Source organism: Pomacea canaliculata, linkage group LG4 (assembly GCF_003073045.1).
Source record: "Pomacea canaliculata isolate SZHN2017 linkage group LG4, ASM307304v1, whole genome shotgun sequence".
Taxonomy (NCBI): Eukaryota; Metazoa; Mollusca; class Gastropoda; order Architaenioglossa; family Ampullariidae; genus Pomacea; species Pomacea canaliculata.
The window spans coordinates 18,043,535-18,062,538 of NC_037593.1; the positions used below are offsets into that span (position 1 = coordinate 18,043,535).

A 19,004-nucleotide genomic window follows, 5' to 3' on the forward strand; every position below is an offset into this window, starting at 1 on the left:
TTAAAAGGCTGACAAAAATTATCCAATTAAATTGCGCTGAAAAATTCTGTGCTGATACTTTCGCAAAATAATTAAACGGAAGTCATGATACAAACAGTAAGAACCAATCACAACACACGACACACTTCCCCGCAAAGTCAAGTAATAGCAAAACTGAAGAAGACTTTTTTCCTGATTGATTCTGATTGTTTATCCTCCAGTTTAAATGGTTGAGAACAGCATCAGCACATAACTTTTCAACTCGTTTTTTTCATTGGCTTCTTTGTTTTTTCTGTAAAACGAAAGTTCGCATGCGGTGCAACCACGGAGTTACATTATTATAAAGCTCCGTGATGCGACCACGAGTATGTATTACCTATACACGTCCGTTGTGCGACCGAGTGCATGTGAACTGAGAACTATTTAGTATCCATGGCAAAGCTGACTAGAAACATGTTAAAAGACCATTAATCTCCAGAACTGAACCTCATAATCCAAGCAGTCTGCCACAGTGATCATCTTCCTTGTGATTGCTTGATCGTCCGCAAAGTCGGCATGGCTTGCTGCACTCCCGTTGATGAATTTCCTGAACCTCCATCCCGTGTGTGTCTGTGTGTGGACTGTTCAGTTCTCACCTGTGTGTCTCATTGTACTGTTCTCTATTCCAATAGTTATAATCCGATGGTGGTGTGAAGATGACAGTACTGCGTCATTTCAAACCAATGTGGGCCAGTGGCTAATAAACATACACACCTGTCGGAAGCCCCGCTACACACACCTTTGCTCTCACTTCTCCGTCTTACTGCTGGCTGTCGTGATCAAGAAGCTGAGTGTGGGATTAACACAAACTGCGGGGGATTATCGCATCTCTGGTAATGAGGAAACTCGATCAGGTCGTCTGTAGGTCACCCATCTTCAGCCAATAGCTTCATGTTTACTAATCCAGTCTCTCGCTCTTTCTATGTCTCAACAGCTTTGATTGTGACATCCAGTGTCTCAGCAATACTTTTAACAATACTCCTCTTTACGAAATCCATCCTTGTCCTTCAGAAGAAGGGTTAAAGGACCTTCGTTAACAGTTATATTTTCGTTGGTCCCGTTCACAAAATTGAGCTATTCCTCACGGGTGCTTTGTGAAGATTGAACACACCTGGAATTGGATGTTACTACATTTCCATGGCACCACTTTCGTGCTGAAGTCTTGCCGCAAAAATTGGAGGACACATTTGTCTTAACAAGAAAGTAGGTATAAATTGTTTGTCTTGTTATATCTTGGTACACGTAAAAGGTGCGATATACTCATAATCTCTCTCATGCACGGGCTTATATAGTTCTGAGGTACGGGGTCTGAGTGAAGATAGTACTGTTATTGAGTCTTTTTGTTTGCTATGAAACTTTTTTTGGAATGTGTCAGCATATAGAGCCCAACGGAACTATTCACTGGGAATGTAGTTGATACCCGTTGTTAGTCAATGCTTATGTGAGATGTATTTCATATTGGTTGAAAATTGTTAATTTGCCCCTACAATAGACTGCCGAGAAAAGTTCTAAATATATTGTTATATATGACAAGATATGATAAGATAGGAATGGAAAGGTCACATGGGTTAATCATGTCATGTTAGTAGTTTACTATTATGGTTTTGGTTTGTCTGAGTATGTCAAGGGGTAGGCAATGTTAAGCAATTTTAAGATAATTTAAGCTACGACTCATAGACTGCTTTGAGCAAAAGTGACAGCAGAAAAATAAGTAGTGATCGATATTCATTCTACAACTCATTTACGCCATTTTTAGTGTTAAGTAATTACTTAATTGAGGTAAAACATTTTAATCTTAGAGATTCCTTAATCAGATTTCCCCTATGTGTTTCAACTCTAAACTGCCATAATCAGCGTTACGGGGTTTGTCTCTGTCTCACTAAAATGCTGCCATTGTAACTACAAAATACAAAGATCTACGCCAGTTGTACATTCCTGAAAAATGTTGTAAGAATCCTTCACAGTTTCGTTCATCCATCTTATTTGCCAGTAACTCTAGAACATTAACCCGAAATATTGATTTTTTTCCGTTATAAAGCACTTTAAATTAAAGAGAGTTCATACTTATTAAAATGTTTGTGCTTTCTCTGTTAATAACACAATTTACTTTGGCACTCTCAATGCACGTTATAATTTTAATTAATTTGTGGCATTAGGTTCTGTACCATTGTATTTTGAACCAATAATTGATTTCCCCCTCCCTTCCCCCAATATCGGTTAACGGCCTACCAAAATAAAGCAATTGTCAAATGTCATTGTCATTGTCTCATGCAAGAGCAAGAAGAGTAAAGGTCTCGTTAGGTGCCAGTTGTTTCCTAATGACTGAGTGAAGCTCAGTGCAAGATACCATTGATCTGGGTCAATATCCCCTTCTGTTCTTGAGATACTGGTCTACAAATATCACAGAGAAATAGGTCAGAATCCTGACGTCACGTTTGTACACAGATACATCTAATTAACGTATTATTCATTCATTAACTGGTATCGGTCTTTGAGGGGAGCAATATTGAAGACAGAGGTCGCAGCTGGCAATTAATCACACCTATCTTGGGCGATAGTGAGCAGGTCCTGCACAGGACGACCAGTCCTCTCCTTCACGGCCCGGTGGCGCAACGGTTAGCGCTGTTAGCGCCTGTCACCAATACAGTGAAGGTTGGCTGCCCTGAGTTCATTTCTCGTCTCGGGCACGCTGTTCTTTCTCTGCACGTGGCATCTGTTTACAGGGCTGGCTGCTTGCCGTAATATAGCCTCAGTTGCTGACACGGCGTAAAACACCAAATCCCCCCCCCCCTTCACGTTCGTAAGCCAGCTCTTACTCTAGCCACCACGGCGTCGACCTCCGTCCGACGTACTTCAAAGAACAGTCTTGGACAAAGTGTCGTGTCGGGTCACATAGCCTACACCAGACCAACTTACATCGCTTGACTGTTGCCTGAGGTTATGGCTGCTGCAGACACTGTCCAGCCTATAGCTATTACCGCTGTTGCTGTCGCGATACCGATGCGGATATCTGTCGTGGAGCTGCTGTCTTTGGAAACGATGTCTTCGTGCGTGGAAGTCGGAGCATGCACCTAGACATTGGAGATTATAGCCTGCTGATGACAGCTCCGACTACATGTATACATGAACTAATATCCCTGGACTGCTGGCAGACGATTTTTTTTCCAGTTAACAGCTAAAACGAGGCATTAGACGACATAGCTTCCGGTTTATTCACAGTCTTTGTTACGGCTCGCTGAGACTAACAGCGGATCACTTCGCAAGAGGCTAAGTGTTGGTCTTGGCAGACAGACAACAATCCACCCATGCACGTCTTTGATGTATACGAGAACGCCCACGACATGCTGGTGTCTGGCGTTCTACCCGTCGTACCACAGCTAATGGCCCTCCTCAGTTGCTGTCTCCCCAAATCCTAGCTACCTGGGGCCGTAGTCTCATCGCGTCGCTAAGCCACTTAGAGGCCATCAAAGGTCCGACCACCCTCTAAGTGGTTTAGAGGCCGAAATATGTCGCGTCTTTTGGCTGCGCTGGCGGGTGATTCGGCCTGTAAGTGTAGAGACGGCCGCTGGCGCCTGTAACTCGCGAAGGGCTCGTTAAACATGGCCGCCGTGGTGTTTTTGCTGTATGACACGGACCGAAATCTTCACAGAAACAGGATATTTCGGGATCAAAGTAATCCCATCGATTCATGGAATGACATAACGATATACGAACGCTTAAAATTTCGAAGAGTTGACATCCTGGAAATCGTCGACGACATTCAGGAGGCTTTAACATTTTCGAATCGAGGGCGCAGTGTCACACCGACATTGCAAGTATGTCTTGCCCTTCGTTTCTATGCGACAGGTACCTTTCAAAATGTGTGTGCTGACCAACGTGCTGTACTATTTTTTTATTTTAAATGCTTTGTTTGCCTGGAAAGGGCCTGGGAAAATTAGGTGGAAGGGGGAGGTGTGAAAGATCCCAGTTAATGGGGCTGTCAGTGTGGACAGTCTGAGGCGTGCCGCACAATGCTGGGATGGCCGGCCGGTCTTTTTTTTTTTTTTTAAGCAATTGGTGTCGATAGGTTGTTTTATTCGAAGAACAAAGGAAAGAAAGCTATGGTGATTTCAATGTTGTTGTGTGACTGAGTGTTTTTACTTGATGGGAGCGGGGAGAAGAAGATTCTCTTCGGTATTGTCAGTGAGTCCGGAGCGGACGTCGCTTTTTTTTTTTTTTTTGTATCAAGTCTTGAACCAACTTACAAGACTGCGATGTTCTACGCCACAAAAGGCGGCAATTTTGCAATTCGCTGCCATATTGCGCTCTTCTTTCTATTATTTCATTTGTCAACGAACTCATTAAGCACACCTTTTCCAACCTTACCTGACAAAAAAAAAACAAAACAAAACAAAAACAAACAAACAACAACAACAAAAGCACAGTCAAGATATATAAAAAGAGAAGATAACGAACACTACTTCAGTCTTCTAACAAGATCCAGATTTTCTTGTTTGTCATGCAGTTCGCCTTTCTCGGCTTCTTATATGGCGATATGTTGTCTGCTTCATGTTTTTCTTCCATTGTTCTCGATTCTCGGTAAACGTTGGTTCGCGCATGCGCACACGTGGAGTTCCCTAGGTATTCCCTCAAGGTCAGGGTGTCGACGGCCCGATTGCTGAAGTGCGGTTACACGGGCGACATTTTTCGCACGCATGGCGCTCGCCTAGCGGCCGGCCAGCTCTCGGGCCGTTGGAGTTTAGCGATCAGGAAAATGTCGACGCGATGAGACTATGGCCCCTGACCTCTGACCTTTTCCAGTACCGCAATGTTCAACCGGTATATCGTTCTAGCTCATGTGTGAGTAATTCTTTCACTTTGCTGGACTGGTGTAAAGTCCGGAAGTTCGATGCACCAATGGATAACCAAGTTCTCAGCTTATCTTGCTGGTTCTACATAACACATTTTTGTTATCACCCTGAAGCCGGCATGTAGGGTACATGATCGTTTGTTGATCCGGGCCTGTATAGGGGGTTAAGTCCCTATAGTCTTTATCTTTCCCAAGATTACCCAGAGGACGGTCGGACTATTTTCCACCGGCTATGGTGATGGTAGAGTGGGGAATGATCGACAACATTCCGCGAGGGGGGATCCACTCCAAACACGAGAGTGGCAAACACGAAAATCTCGTTTGCCACGTGGCGCAAAAAAAAAAAAAAGCGGAAACAAAAGCAACAAGACTATATATACCTGATCGTAGCTTTGCACACTAATAATTTTTTTTTCATTTAAAGGCTAAAAATAACATATCGTACCAGCGAGACAAAAACGTACGTATAGACGTATCCAGGTACATATCCAGGTGTGTGCTGCTGACCAGCCTGACCTCCTGAGCATGGTGATGTTTGATGGTGTACTGTATAGTTCCAAAATGGAAGGGGTGGATTGTAATTCCCCAGATTTAGGGAAATAATGTACCTGTACTGTAAATATGCATTAATACATCCCAGTATAGTCCTTTAATGCCACTCATTATAAGTGTTGATCGATATGGTTTCAGTCGACATAGTATATCAATTTCTTAACTGACCGAAATGCCATATATATTGCATTTCAGCTGATCGATTTCAAATATTTTATGACATTAATTAAGTGTTTATATTTCGCGAGCACTGTACAGTTAGGATTAATCAGCCCCACTCGATCCTCGCTTGGATAAACATGGAAAACTATACTTGATCTTCATTTTTATGCTTGCTTACACCGCTAACAGTTTTCAAATACTCGATCTTCTTATATATATATACACAGCGTGTATACCTACGAATGCGAACATCTTCATAACTAATAATTTAAATAGCTCAACCGCGTCGATACGTTCGAATTGAATGAGTTCAAATATATGTTAGTTTTCGTTCGGGCTCATCATGGCGACAGAATTTGCCACAGCGAACACGTATCTTGAAATAAGGTATATATAGGTCGAACTGTTAAAAACTGTTGTGAACATGCACTAACAAAAACTCGTTCAGGACTATACCTCTGGCTATAGATATACAGGTAACAGAACAGGTAAGGTAGGGGAGTGGAAGAAAGTGAGTCAAGTGTAATCTTTCTAGCTGTAGATCCCCGACGCGACAAAGTCCCAAACAACAACAACAACAACAAAAAAAAAAAAAAACCCCAACCCAACAACAACAACAACAACAACAAAAAAACCAACAACAAACAAACAAACAAAAAAAAACACACAAAAAAACCGCCAAACTATATACGATGCGTGAGGATCACGTGATCCATAAAATCGTCTGCTTGACCTGGGGTACCTGGAGGGGGCCAGAAAACTTAGTTATTCTTGAAATCAAATGATTAATTAAGGAAGAAATTAGTTTAATATGAAACTTTCTGGTGTACAGTTTTTTGTATAAATAGAATAAGTTCTCGACCCTTGTGGGAAAAGAGAAATATGCGACGTTAGTCTGTGAACATGAGATAGACTTTGATGTTTACACTTACAGGTCTGAGGTGCGTGACGACGAGCCTGGCGGTAACATATAGATACCTATAGGCCGCATGCAGACATGACGGTTGGCAGAGAGTACGATGGGATTTTGTGGCTACAAGGCATTGCTAGTCTGCTGGGGCTTCCAGTGAGCCAGGTGAGGTCAGTAGATGAACTGAAGTTTGTTTGCAAGTCGACTTAACTTCAGACAAGTCGACTTAAGTTCAGACAACGAGCGCTGTCTCAGCATGTTTGTTTCCCTGTCGCAGGTGTACTCAGGCCTCATTGCTTACCGACTGTACTGTTGTACACCCAGGGGATTGTTCACAATCACTGGAGTATGTTATTTCACAAGATGCAGAGGGAAAGCTGTCAGTCATGAGACTGGAATCTTAGTGCATGGACGTTTGTTATATATCTCGGCGTGGCAAATCATGTTATGCTTTGGCGGGTGGGAGTAGGGGCGGGAATCTCAAGGCCTCAGACTACTGGATGAAATATTTCGTCTGTAGCTTCATTGTTTTAACCCCAGACCGTTTATAATCATTTCGAAAAACTTTCGTTTAGAGCGTGACTTTTTCATTGTTTAAGTGTATATCTCATATTTTCTCTCTCTCTCTCATTTTAAGGACTTGTTTTGGAGAGGGGTAGGTGATTATGTACAGATTAAAGACATATTTAATGCATTAGTAGATTAATTGTAATTAAAAAGATTGAAGGTTATAGTTGTGTTGTTATTCTTCATGATGCAGTAGCATGACAGTTAAATGCGACAGACATGCCCTAGAGGTTGTAGCTGTCATCTGGCTCTAGACATTGTCAATTCTCTTTTACACAAACATAGATGTGCACCTGCATGCCTGTTCATTCCTAAAAATAATAAATCATAGCTGAAAAATTCTCAAACGCTGCACCTGCTGTGTTGCTGTTTAAGATAAATATTTTAAATTTCCATTGTTACTGTTTTAACTGAAATAGCTGGATGTTTGTCCTGCTAGGCAAACTTTGTGGCTTCCCAGCTTTTGTGCATACTGCTGGCATCAGTGTCCAGAAAGTGGCTTTCAAATCCAGCTGCATCCATCAATCACCGTCATGCTTTTCAGGTGTTGTTTGGTATTCCCATCATCTGTTGTGTTGTCGGAAGGTGAGCATGTGACTGTGAGGGACATTTAAAATGAATACAATAGGTACAGATTTGGTAGTAGTTCATTGTGTTTAGGGCAAAGCAATACACAGCCTCGCCTTCTCCTTCTGCTACCTTTACCTTCCCTGATAAATCAGTTAACTGTTTCTGATGGACAGCTTACTAGTTGGAAAGGTGCAGTTTTTATCCACAGACCTGAGGACTCCTTGAATAAGCCACCTTCTGGATGGACACAGGGTCCCAAACTGGAGGCACACCTTTGAAAGGACGTCTAAATTGAATGTACAAATAAAAACCTCATACCATGAGCATAGCAAATATCAGCAATTTACAATTGCACAAACATCTTTTCAAACATTTCAACTGTTTGCACCTTAGAACTAACATCGGAAATGTATGGCTAAACCAAGCTGTGTCTAATAAAAAGAGAAAGAGATCACAAGGTCAGGAGCAATCAGCCAGAGGCCAAAGTAAAAGAGATAACCCTGCACATGAAATAAAGTAAATTAGATTAATAAGGAAGTGGACCAGATGCAAAGTATATCTCTTCCCATCTTGTTGACTTGCATTTGAAGGAATGTCACACTGCAGGGTCTCATTATGTATTCTTCATATTCCAGTGATGGTTTTTTACTGGTGGCTGAAACTTTATTCTGCTATGTCATCATCCTTGTTTGCCCAGCACAGATGATTCACATGTGAGTTGATTAAGCCTTGACCTCAAATCTGGGGATATAATTTACATCTAGATTCTTCTGTGTTCACTACTTCTACAATAACCTTTGCCCTTAGTTCTGTCTTATCTCTTTGTAAAAGCTTTTAAAAGGACAGTAAAAAAAAGAGAAAGCTGACGCCCTATTATGATTAGTGGATTACTTTATTGTGGAAGTGTTTCTTCTGTCTTGTTTAGGTAGATTTAAAAACTCTAAACACAAACATGCTACAGAGGGACTTAAGAAAAGAGGAAAGGACAGAGGTTAGCCAGAACAACCCAGTGTCTATAAATGTGCAAAACAGGCTTAGACTAATATGACAATATTTATGGGTCAAGTCTGAATGGGCAAATGTAGGCCTAGACTAACATGACCTTATGTGGGGAAAGTTTGACTGGGCAAACACAAGTTTAGACTAACATGACAACATATGAGTTGATAGTACTTTCATTGTGTGGTAATGTTTGTCACAATCAACTTAAAGGGCAGTCCAGAGTTCTTCAGTTTTCAAATTTTATGCATTAATTATTTCATATTTTTTCAGTATTTTAACAAAAATATTAATGAAAAGTATATTATTTTTCAGAGGCCTATTTGTGTATGGCATGGGCTGTCTGATTCTAGGACACGTCTACATGATAATTTTCCCATTCAGAATCAGGTGCTACGATTTTACCTTGTGAGTACTGTGCAGTTTCTTTCTGTGATACAATTTTCACAGCACCAGCAGCATCAACATCAGCAAAAACAACAGCAGCAGCAATGATATATGAACAATATTCCTTTTGCCCAGGTCTTCTACCATCATTTAAGGCAGCAGTTTGTAGAGCAGATATTTCTGGGGGCAGTATAGTGGGGTGGGGTTTGAGAACTCGTTACATTGTTTCTGCTTTCTGCTTCAGTGTACCTCACAAAGCTGGCCTTAGGTATTCATGATGATGAAGCTTAGCATCATCATTAAAGCTCTATTGCTGGTATTTATTTTTATTTTCATGAAAATACTTTTGAGGAACCATCAGAGAAAAAGTAAAGAGATTCAGCAAATAGTCAACTGTGTCCCTTCCACTGAATGCTTTTTTTTTGCAGTTCATTGCTTATTATTACCCAAAAAATAACTTCTCTGGGCTTCAACCTGGTAGATGGACATCGTCACAACAACAACAATATTAAACTTTCTGACCAAAGATTGCAACTGGCTGTAAGGTATGTCACTGTTTCAAAGAAAGAAAAAAATTGGTCTGGTTTATTTTTCATTGACTGTCTTTATTCATGTATGAAAAAATAACAATGTTTATACAGAATGAGAATGAGAAGACAGAATGTTTGAGGGTTTCAGCATTTTACAGATCAGGATGAAGAGAAAGGAGGAGAGAATGAGTGAAGGATGGATGAATGTAATTTATCAGCTGTGCAAAAGAACTAATTCATTACTTTGGTCTAAAGGAAAAAGCCAGGGCTCTTGGAGCTGAGCAGCTATCTTCTTGGATTCCAGGGTGTTATTGCTGGGCCGTTTTGTTTCTACAAAGAGTACATCGATTTTTTTGAAGGTAGACACTACAGGCAGAAGTCAGCTTCTGAAAATGTAAGGAAAAAAAAAATCCTGAAAAATGTGGGATTTAAAAAAAAAAATGAGATCATTGCAATCAATTCCTTACATGCATACAGGACAACAAAAGTTAATAACTAACTATTTGTATTTGTTATTCCTGCAGGTATCATTTGCTAGAAATAGTTTTAAAGATAGCTTAATTAGCAGTGATATTTGTTTGATGGTATATGTGAATTTTGAAAACTTGGTTTGAAATTTTTTGAATGCTTGCATCTAGTGTCTTAGGTCAAGTTGAGTTAATATAAACACCAGTTTCACAGTTTATGCTCCTGCCATAACAGTTGAATAACCTAAGATAACTCTAGATGTAAAACATGTAAATATGCTTGCATGCATATGTCTTTTTGTGTTTCCCAACTGTTCCCTTATGTAATGATTGTAAAGTGACAAGCAGTTTAGAAATCTTTTTTGGTAGCAATGTGTGTATACAAGCTAAAAGAATAAATTAAATTTTAAGAAGTTGTGAACTAAACAAAAACTTCAACAACATGTATATAGTTTATTAACCTTCAGTCTCTTTTCTGCTTGTTGTTCAGTATCCATCCTATAAGTATTTTTTTGTTTTTCAATGCCAGGATGATCCAGACTACCAGTGTAGGCATCATATACCGTCTCCATCTGTGAGTTTTGTTTTATAAATATCCATACATGTGTGTATGTGTATTGGTGAGATCGAGACTAGGGATGTGTGTGTGCGTGCACATGCACTAGCTATCTTTTTCTGCTTGGATGTCTTGATTGTCTTTCAGCTCTTTTTGTTTGTGTCCCTTTCTTTCTATTGTGATTTTATGAATATATAACACATCATAGGATTTAAAGTTGACAGTAGGAGTAGTGCTAAAGGATTGTGAATACATTCAGAACAAGCAGAGGTATGCAGTGTTTGTCTGGATCTCCTGTAAACTCTTTTAAGGTCAATTTTACTGTCAGCTTTGGATACACTACTTCATTTGAGTCTATTTTATTGTTATTTATTTATATCTATGTCATTGTTATTCATTTATTCATTGCCATCAGTCTAGCAAAGTAGGGAAACACTTGTACTTTTATGCTTGCAGTACTCTTGATGCTCCTTCCCTAACTTGTTTAGGGCGACAGCTCATTTTCACTTTGTTCTGATCACTTATTCATCTGTCTTATTCCCTTGATTTTCTCATTTCTCTCTCTCTGTCCCACAGGGTACTCTCCAATCTGACATTGATATCAGTTTGGGAGCAAATGCATCCCACAACCTCAGTACTTATAATCTATTTATTGAATCTAGAAACATCTACTTGACACCATTCAAACATGTGCATCATCCCACAGAACACTCTAGACATTGAAAGTAATATGTCCCATAAATGCTAGAATTCTCTCAAAGTGTAATTACTTTTAGCACTTCGTGCACTTGCAGATCAGCTCTAAATGTGTAGTCATTTGGAGCAAAGGGAGATAAACATTGTGGTGCTGCTGGTCACTGCATCACACCCTCTCACTTTCTCTCTCATATTGAGTTATTTCCAAAATGATGTCAGTATCAACATTTTTCTTTGCATTGATGGTTCTCACCAGACAGAGTGATTCATAATCAAACTATATCCTGATACTGAAATGCACAGCACTCACACACTCTGCTTTAGTATGGTAAATGAAATAGTATTTTGATTCATGTTTCTTGTTGCTGTCAAGACTAATACAAAGCACAGTCTTTATATTTCTAGAAAGCTGTTCTGCAGAAAGTGTTGGCATCCTTTTTCTGGACTGTGGTCTATGTGGTGCTTCAGACACTTTTTCCACTGGAATCTCACTTAGGTAAGTCCATATATATTTGAACATTTTACAAGACAAGGTTGTAGAAACTTGGAAACAATTTGAAATGTTTATGTACTTATTTGATAATGGCATTGTCTTGTTTTAGGACAAGATCAATTCTTAGTTGCACCAAGTTTTCAGAAGTGTATATGGCAGTAGTGGAATTTTACCTTCTTACAATCATTTTAAAGATATGAAAATATGGTGAGAGTTGCTTTTGAGTATACAAGCATGTGAGACAGGTTTGAACTGTTGAAATGCATGAGTTCAGCTTAAATAATAATAGGATTTATATAGCATGTTTCCTCACACGGAGACAAGCTCAATGTGCTTTACAAAATACAATAGGCAGTAGGTATGACAAAGAAGGGCATCACAATGAGACATACACACACATTCACAGTGAACATCGTCTGAACAGGAAGGAGTGAAGAGAGGGATTGTGGAGAAAGTAACGATCAGAGTAAAAACCAATTACAGTAGGTATTTCTGGTATTTCAGAAAGAGATAAAATTTAAGTCCAGACCAGAAAGCATGCAGCATCCTCAATGTATATAGAGAGAAAAGCAGGGCATTGCAAATACTGGGGCCAGAGAAGGAGAACTTGTCCAGTCTGATATATGGAACAATGAACTGACCTTCATGCAGGCTGGTAGGGTAGGTGGTCTGGTGATGCAACAGTTGGCCATGTCACCAATACATTGAAGGTTGGCTGTCCTGGGTTCAGCTCTTGTCTCGGGTATGCTGTTCTTTCTCTGCATGTGGCGTCTCTTTATAGGACTGGCTGCCTTGCCTTGATATAGCCTTAGTTGCTTCTTCGGTGGAAAACAAAAATTCTCCTCCCCACACTCATCCAGACTGGTTGGGCAACATGAGCTCTAACAGATTGGGGTGAACCATGATATAGCCTTAGTCGCTGGCATGGCATAAAACACAATCAAACAGATTTGGGTGAGGCAATAAACGTGATAGTAAAGTATGGGGATTTTGAATTCAATGTGAGCTCAAAGTGGCAGACGGTGCAGATCACAGAGAAATGGTGTGCCATGATCAGCCTTCCACTTGTGGAATACAATGCAAGCAGCATTGTTCTGAGCTCATGTCAAGCAGACAGTCAGGTAGATCAACAAGCAGAGAGTTACATGAGTCGAGCCTGGACAGTACAAATGCCAACATAAGCTGCGTTATGGATGTAACAGAGAGATGTCTAAGACAGCTGATCAATTCAAGAAAAACAGACTTGCAGACAGAGTTAACATGATTCTCAAAAGACAGTTGTGTGTGAAAAATGATTCTGATTCGAGGTTCTTGACAGATGAGAAAATTTCTGACCATCTAAAACAATTTCAATAAAATAAAGCAGGAATAGATGTTGAGGTTTGCAAAACCGTACTACCTCATATAGCTATCACACCATGCCACTGATCTCTCACCTTTTTCAGATCCAGCTTTTGTTGCTCGACACAATATCTTCTACCGCATGCTCCATGCTTATCTAAGCCTGCTAGGTGAACGAGCAAAGTACTATGTTGGTTGGACACTGGCTGAAGCAGTCAACAATGCTGCTGGTTTCGGCTTTGCGGGCTTTGACCAAAATGGAAAACCACGCTGGGACCTTCTGACAAATCTCCACATCAAGCATGTCGAGGTGCGTCATGCTTCTCGACTTGTTTTTCAACTGAAGATATTGAACTCATTTGAAGGTCATGTCTAAATCACTATGACATGTTCTAGGTGATGAATGATCGTGAAGTGACTCGGTGTTTCTGGGTAACATTGGTCTAATTGTTGGCTCTGTTAGCAGGGGTGGCTCAGGGCAGAGAAAGAGTCAGTGGCCCTTTCACCTGCCGAAGTCAATAAAACGAAGTGGTGGCCCATGATATTCTCATTATAGCAGAACGTTATCATACTACACATAGCTTACTCCGCTCCGACTCTAGCAACAAAAACAGAGTACTAATTAACAAGAAACACTTTTGGCCTTGTTGCCCTTAGGTGTGTCATTATTTTCTCTTTCTGTTTTATTTTCAATATACATTGGCATGTCTGCCCCTGGTATTTGGCGGCCCTGTGCAAGTGTACAGCTTAAACATTCCTAAGGTTGCCCCTTCTCCTAGGCTATGATTTTATGTTAATGGAAAACTATAATATGATGTGAGTAAATGCTTATGTGATGCCATAGTTGAGTGTACAAACCATGCATATATCAGTACAAGGCCTCTTTGTGAAGTAAAATGACTGATTCAGTTTACAAGATTGGAGTTGATTATATCATCATCACCATCATCAAAATCATTACAAGGAATCAATGACAGCAGCTTGGCACTCTCCAGATGGTTTGGTCCATAACCAGACTGGGTCTAATTTGTTGCCAAGGCATTTTCAATCTATCATCAGCAAAGCCAAAACAAGGTCATATCCAGTGAGCATGACCTTGTTTTACTAAGCCTAAAACTGAGGCTGTTGATTATTGAAGGAGAATAGATGAAAGGGTGTAGTAATTATAATACATGTAATCAAATTATGCATCACAATCAACATCATTAACTCATTATGGAATATGAAAGAGAAATGTTTTCCATGTCTTAGATGCAGGCATCAGTTTCTCATTCTAACACACACACACAAAATTGAGATTTGCCGTTTTCTAATATATATATAGTCCTCAGAATTATTGTCAAAAATGTCCCTAACAATCTTTGTGACTTTATAGATGGCAACAAGTTTCAAGACCTATATTGACAACTGGAATCTTCGCACTGTGGTCTGGTTACGGTTTGTCTGCTATGACCGAGCTCCTTGGAATCCCACACTGCTAACATTCACCCTCAGTGCTGTGTGGCATGGGCTGTGGCCAGGATATTATTTCATGTTCCTGTCCTCTGCTGTCTTCACAGTTGCGGCACGAAAGGTTAGTGTTTTTACTTTTGCTCTGAACAGAGGGAATAGGTTGAACTACTGTTCACTAACCCTTCGGCTACTTATCATAAAGTCATAATAATAATGGTACAATTATATTGATTGTTAATCAGCCCTGACACAAGGAAACATGCTGTTGAAAGTTCTGCGTAAAAATAATGCACCTAGGTCTCAAATGAGGTTGGTAATACTGACATAAGGCATATAATGTAATATTTAATGCATATTTATTTTTACACGTTTTCTTAAATTTACCTTGCACATTTCTATCATTATTCAGGTGCGCCGCAATATCCGGCCATACTTCCAAAAAAGCAAGCTCAAGCAAATAGTGTATGATGTGATAACATTGCTAGCAACCCAAGCCACCATTACCTACATTGTCTTTTCCTTTGTCTTCTTACATTTGGATCCCATCATCTTTTTCTACAGGTAAGTCATCATATCACTTTTATGCTAAACATTAAACAAGTGAAACTCTCACTGTAAGGCAAATGATAAAATAACTCATTAACTCATGTAAAGGAGTAAAATCAGTAAAATCATGTCACATCTCTTCTCCATACACCTCACTGGCTACCTGTTCAAGCCTGAGCTACAATTAAGCTGACTATGAGGATATGTCTTAGCTTTATCTGTGGCTCCTCCCCTGCTGTGACACGAGGTCTAATGCCATAACGGTTAGCACCTGTCAGCTATTTTGTCTCAAGTATTACTAAAATGTTTAGGCGAAAGTAATTGCAATCGAAGTTAGAAGACCAAACGTCTACAGCAAGAAGCATTAGATTACTCAGAACATTTTATTTCTCCCCTTAGTTGTATGGAATTTGGAACCCTTACTGAACAGAGGAAAACACAATTTACACAAATTTACAAACAAATATTTCTTCAAAAAAAAAGAAATTTCTAAGAGCATGTTAGTTGCATTTTTTGTTTGTTTGTGCAAGAGACCAAGTTAAGATATCCTAATGAATTAATGCATTCAGTTGCATTAATTAGGTGGTGGGGCTGAAAACGCCATATAATGATCAATGGGAGGTAAAGAAAGATGATCTTTAAATAGTCTGACAACAGTATTCTTTCTTCTTAAACACAGGCTTCCACTAAGTTTATGTGCTTCAGTAATTTCACCTCGGCAGGGAGTGCAGCAATGTCATATCCCTACTTCAACTTGCCGTTTGGCTGTTTCATTTTGAAATAAAAACTGTAATTTTATGGACCTATTTACATTTAAGCACTCCTGCAGTAATTCTGTCAAGTCAAATAACACCAACAAATAATGTGTAACTTGACAAGAAAAGTACTTACAAGCTTAAAACCAAGTCCTTTTTCTTGCCTACTGATGTCCAGAAGATTGGATAGCCATAGCAGTACCTTTATATTAATAATAATAGAATTTTTAAAGCACATTTTTTTGTGGATGCAAGCTCAATGCACTGTTCATAAAGAAACCACAAACAGACAGGCAAGAAACATACAGATATACAAGAAATATAAAGACAATGAGATATAACCATGTCTGCTGATCACTCTTTGTTTTTTATTTTCTAGTCAATGGTACTGGGCGATCCACATCTTTGCTGTTCTGATCATATTGGTACTCCCAAAGGGCACTTCCTCACATATAAAGATCTCTCCTGCTCCAGAGCATGGTACTGATTCTGACCCAATGCTGGATAGCAACAAGGTCAAAACATCGTAGTTTTCTTTCCCAATATTCAGGTCGACTGACAGTGACTGAAGGGCATTGAAGGATATGTGAAATAATTAAAAATTTTCTTCCATTAGAAAACAAAGGTAGTATAGTGGTAGTGCTATACCTATGGTTAAGATTTTGGGATGTGTTAACCATGTGTACTGGTGAGCTAGATGTTTGCTGTGATTTTGTACCATTAGCTAAAAAATTTATTTATTTGAGGAATTTTCGAGTTGGAAACCTAAGACACTATATGAAATGAGGTCTTTCTTGGCTGTCCTGTTAGGTTACCAGAACAGACTTGAATAGTTTCTTGGTTCCAAGTAATGACAGAGGGATGTGTGTGTGTGTGCATATGTGTGTGGGTGTGTGAGTGTACATGTGTATAGGGCAGTACATTAATGTGGCATGTTAAAATTTGGCAGCTTTATAAGAGATGTCTTATCTCACGATTTGCTCAATATTTCATTTTACAGGTTTTAAATAGATGGGATTGGGGGGTGGGGGGGGCGGAATAGGCTGGGAAAGGTTCTTTAAAGCATGTGCCTTCCTTTAAACATGATGAATGATATGTGCTTGTCAATAACTTTTCACAATTGAAATCATAGGTTTGAAGGGTTGGTATCATTGTAATCATTATTGTGTGTGTTGCATGCATGCACATGTACAGCTTTCTTCACAATGACATGCACAAACCAGAGAGGGTGGGATCTGCAGTTTATTAAGTGATGACTGTTCACTTTTTTCTTGTAAAATTTCAGGAATGAACTCAATACTATGCCCTTTTAATTGCAAACCATGACAGTTTGCTGCCCTGTGCTATGAAGCTAGTTTGGATAAAAAATAGAAGCTTGGGGCCTTTTTTTTGTTTCAGCTGTATATATTTTTTTTAATGTATGGGTTGGATGATAGAGTATTGTGGTTGCAGAAGCCCATTAATTCTTTGAGTGTCCATTGAAACGTTTTTCTTTCTCTGTCATCTTAGTAATCTTTGTGTCCTTTTCTTGGTGAAGACAGTAATAGGTTTATTCTTTTCTCACACCATTTTTTAAATTTTATTGATTCTTTTAAGTGTTTTAAGGAAGAATTTCAGCTTTAATTGCAGAACCATAAAGTGTGCATGTTTATGGTACATTATTTTATGCTAATAACTTTTTTTTCTACTTTTGTTACAATCTTGTTTATATAAATGATGTATAAATAAATATGAAAAGAATGTGAAGGGAGCATATAAGAGTGGAATCTGTATCTTTACTAAAACAGATATGGTGATTATTGGCCATGGGCTGTCATTTTTATGCAATTTTCATTTTGCTTTATACTGATATGCCAATCTCAGGTGACACTTACATATCTGAAAAGACAATTCTGCTGCAGTTGTATGCCAAATAATCCTTGTAAAGTGCTTATTAATCCACTTGAAAAGGAAAAATACTGTATTTGTCAGCAGGTATAGTATTTAATGTTGGAGAAAAGTATTCTATTTTTCCAGCTTTCATTAGCAGGAATATGGGCAAGAGCTGCTACATATCAAAGAATACTTTGCATTGTCTATGATGCTTGAACAGCAATGCTGAATGTTTTCTTATATTTTTAGTCCTTGCAGCTGAAGATACTCATACTGATAGGCATTATTTTAGAATGTAAAACTAGATGCATCACAGTTCTTTCTTTGTTTTTCTGTCCATGTTTAAAGGCAAGCAGAACTATTGCTGATTGAAGCATCTTTATAAAGTTTTATTTACAAGTTCAGTGCAATTTTTATTGTAGATTTGTCTGCTACATCATTCCTGCAACAGTGGTGTGATTGTGCTTACATGTTGTGCCTTTACAAGTGTCAGGGTAATGAATATGTTGTTGAATGTATTTTGGCCTCTGTGCTTATCTAATTTATTTTGAGTTTTATTACTTAGATGGCCAGTTAAGTTGCTGGCATCTCCAGCTGGATTTTAACTTTCATTTTAGGATGGTTCTTAACTAGCCATTTGTTGCCATTTATTTAAATATACTGTATAACAAATTTTGCAAAATTTATTTTTTTAGGGCTTTTATTTCATCTTAATCATAAGTCCGAGTTTTACTTTTCTCCCTCTGATTTGTTCTTAGTTTTTTACCGTTGAACTTTTAAAAATGAGCATTAAATCTTACATAATTACCCTTTTAACATATATTTACATAGTCTTTAAAGCTATAGGACTTTTTTGCTTTTTTGCACACCTATATCCAGCTTAATGAGCTTAATAATGAATATGTTATTTATTATTTTTTGTAATGGTTAAAATAATATAATAATAAAAACAAAGACTCAATCTATTAGTGAGCAAGGCAGAGTGGGGGGGGGGGAATTGGTGTGCTATATCACAGCAAGGCAGCCGGCCCTGTAAAGATGCAACTTGCAGAGAAAGAACGTGCCCGAGAGGAGAGCTGAACCCAGGACAGCCAACCTTCACTGTATTGGTGACAGGCGTTAACTGTTACGCCACTGGACTACCCTAGTGAGCAAAGCAGGAAGTTCCAACAATAAATAAGCAATGCAGAAACGTTTCAAGTCATTTAACGACAGAGTATGAAGAAAAGAATCCAAAGTTTACCACAGCCAGAAAAGATAAGGCCATGAAGCATTCATTCCA

General features: G+C 39.0%; 1 protein-coding gene across 3 annotated transcripts; it reads left to right on the forward strand.

Moving 5' to 3' along the window:
• Positions 1–1,024: 1,024 nt before the first annotated feature.
• Positions 1,025–18,666, forward strand: LOC112562889 (membrane-bound O-acyltransferase domain-containing protein 2-like). 3 transcript variants are annotated; one of them, XM_025236473.1, is made up of 13 exons: positions 1,025–1,221; positions 6,516–6,656; positions 7,498–7,643; positions 8,264–8,341; positions 8,943–9,035; positions 9,443–9,559; positions 9,800–9,938; positions 10,541–10,585; positions 11,669–11,759; positions 13,202–13,407; positions 14,473–14,670; positions 14,959–15,110; positions 16,230–18,666. In XM_025236473.1, exons 2-13 carry the CDS (start codon positions 6,579–6,581, stop codon positions 16,378–16,380), a joined length of 1,494 nt encoding a protein of 497 aa, XP_025092258.1. In that variant the 5' UTR covers positions 1,025–1,221; positions 6,516–6,578; the 3' UTR covers positions 16,381–18,666. The 3 variants fall into 3 exon arrangements, with proteins under 3 accessions (XP_025092258.1, XP_025092259.1, XP_025092257.1); XM_025236474.1 differs by lacking the exon at positions 1,025–1,221 and having other exon boundaries at positions 6,201–6,661; positions 7,498–7,602; XM_025236472.1 differs by lacking the exon at positions 1,025–1,221 and having other exon boundaries at positions 6,208–6,656.
• Positions 18,667–19,004: the final 338 nt, after the last annotated feature.

Coding starts and splice junctions, on each gene's coding strand:
- LOC112562889 (XM_025236473.1), top strand. CDS start 6,579: ATGACGGTTGGCAGAGAGTACGATGGGATTTTGTGGCTACAAGGCATT. Junction 7,644..8,263: donor ATCTGTTGTGTTGTCGGAAG/GTGAGCATGTGA, acceptor TTCATATTCCAG/TGATGGTTTTTTACTGGTGG. Junction 11,760..13,201: donor TCCACTGGAATCTCACTTAG/GTAAGTCCATAT, acceptor CACCTTTTTCAG/ATCCAGCTTTTGTTGCTCGA.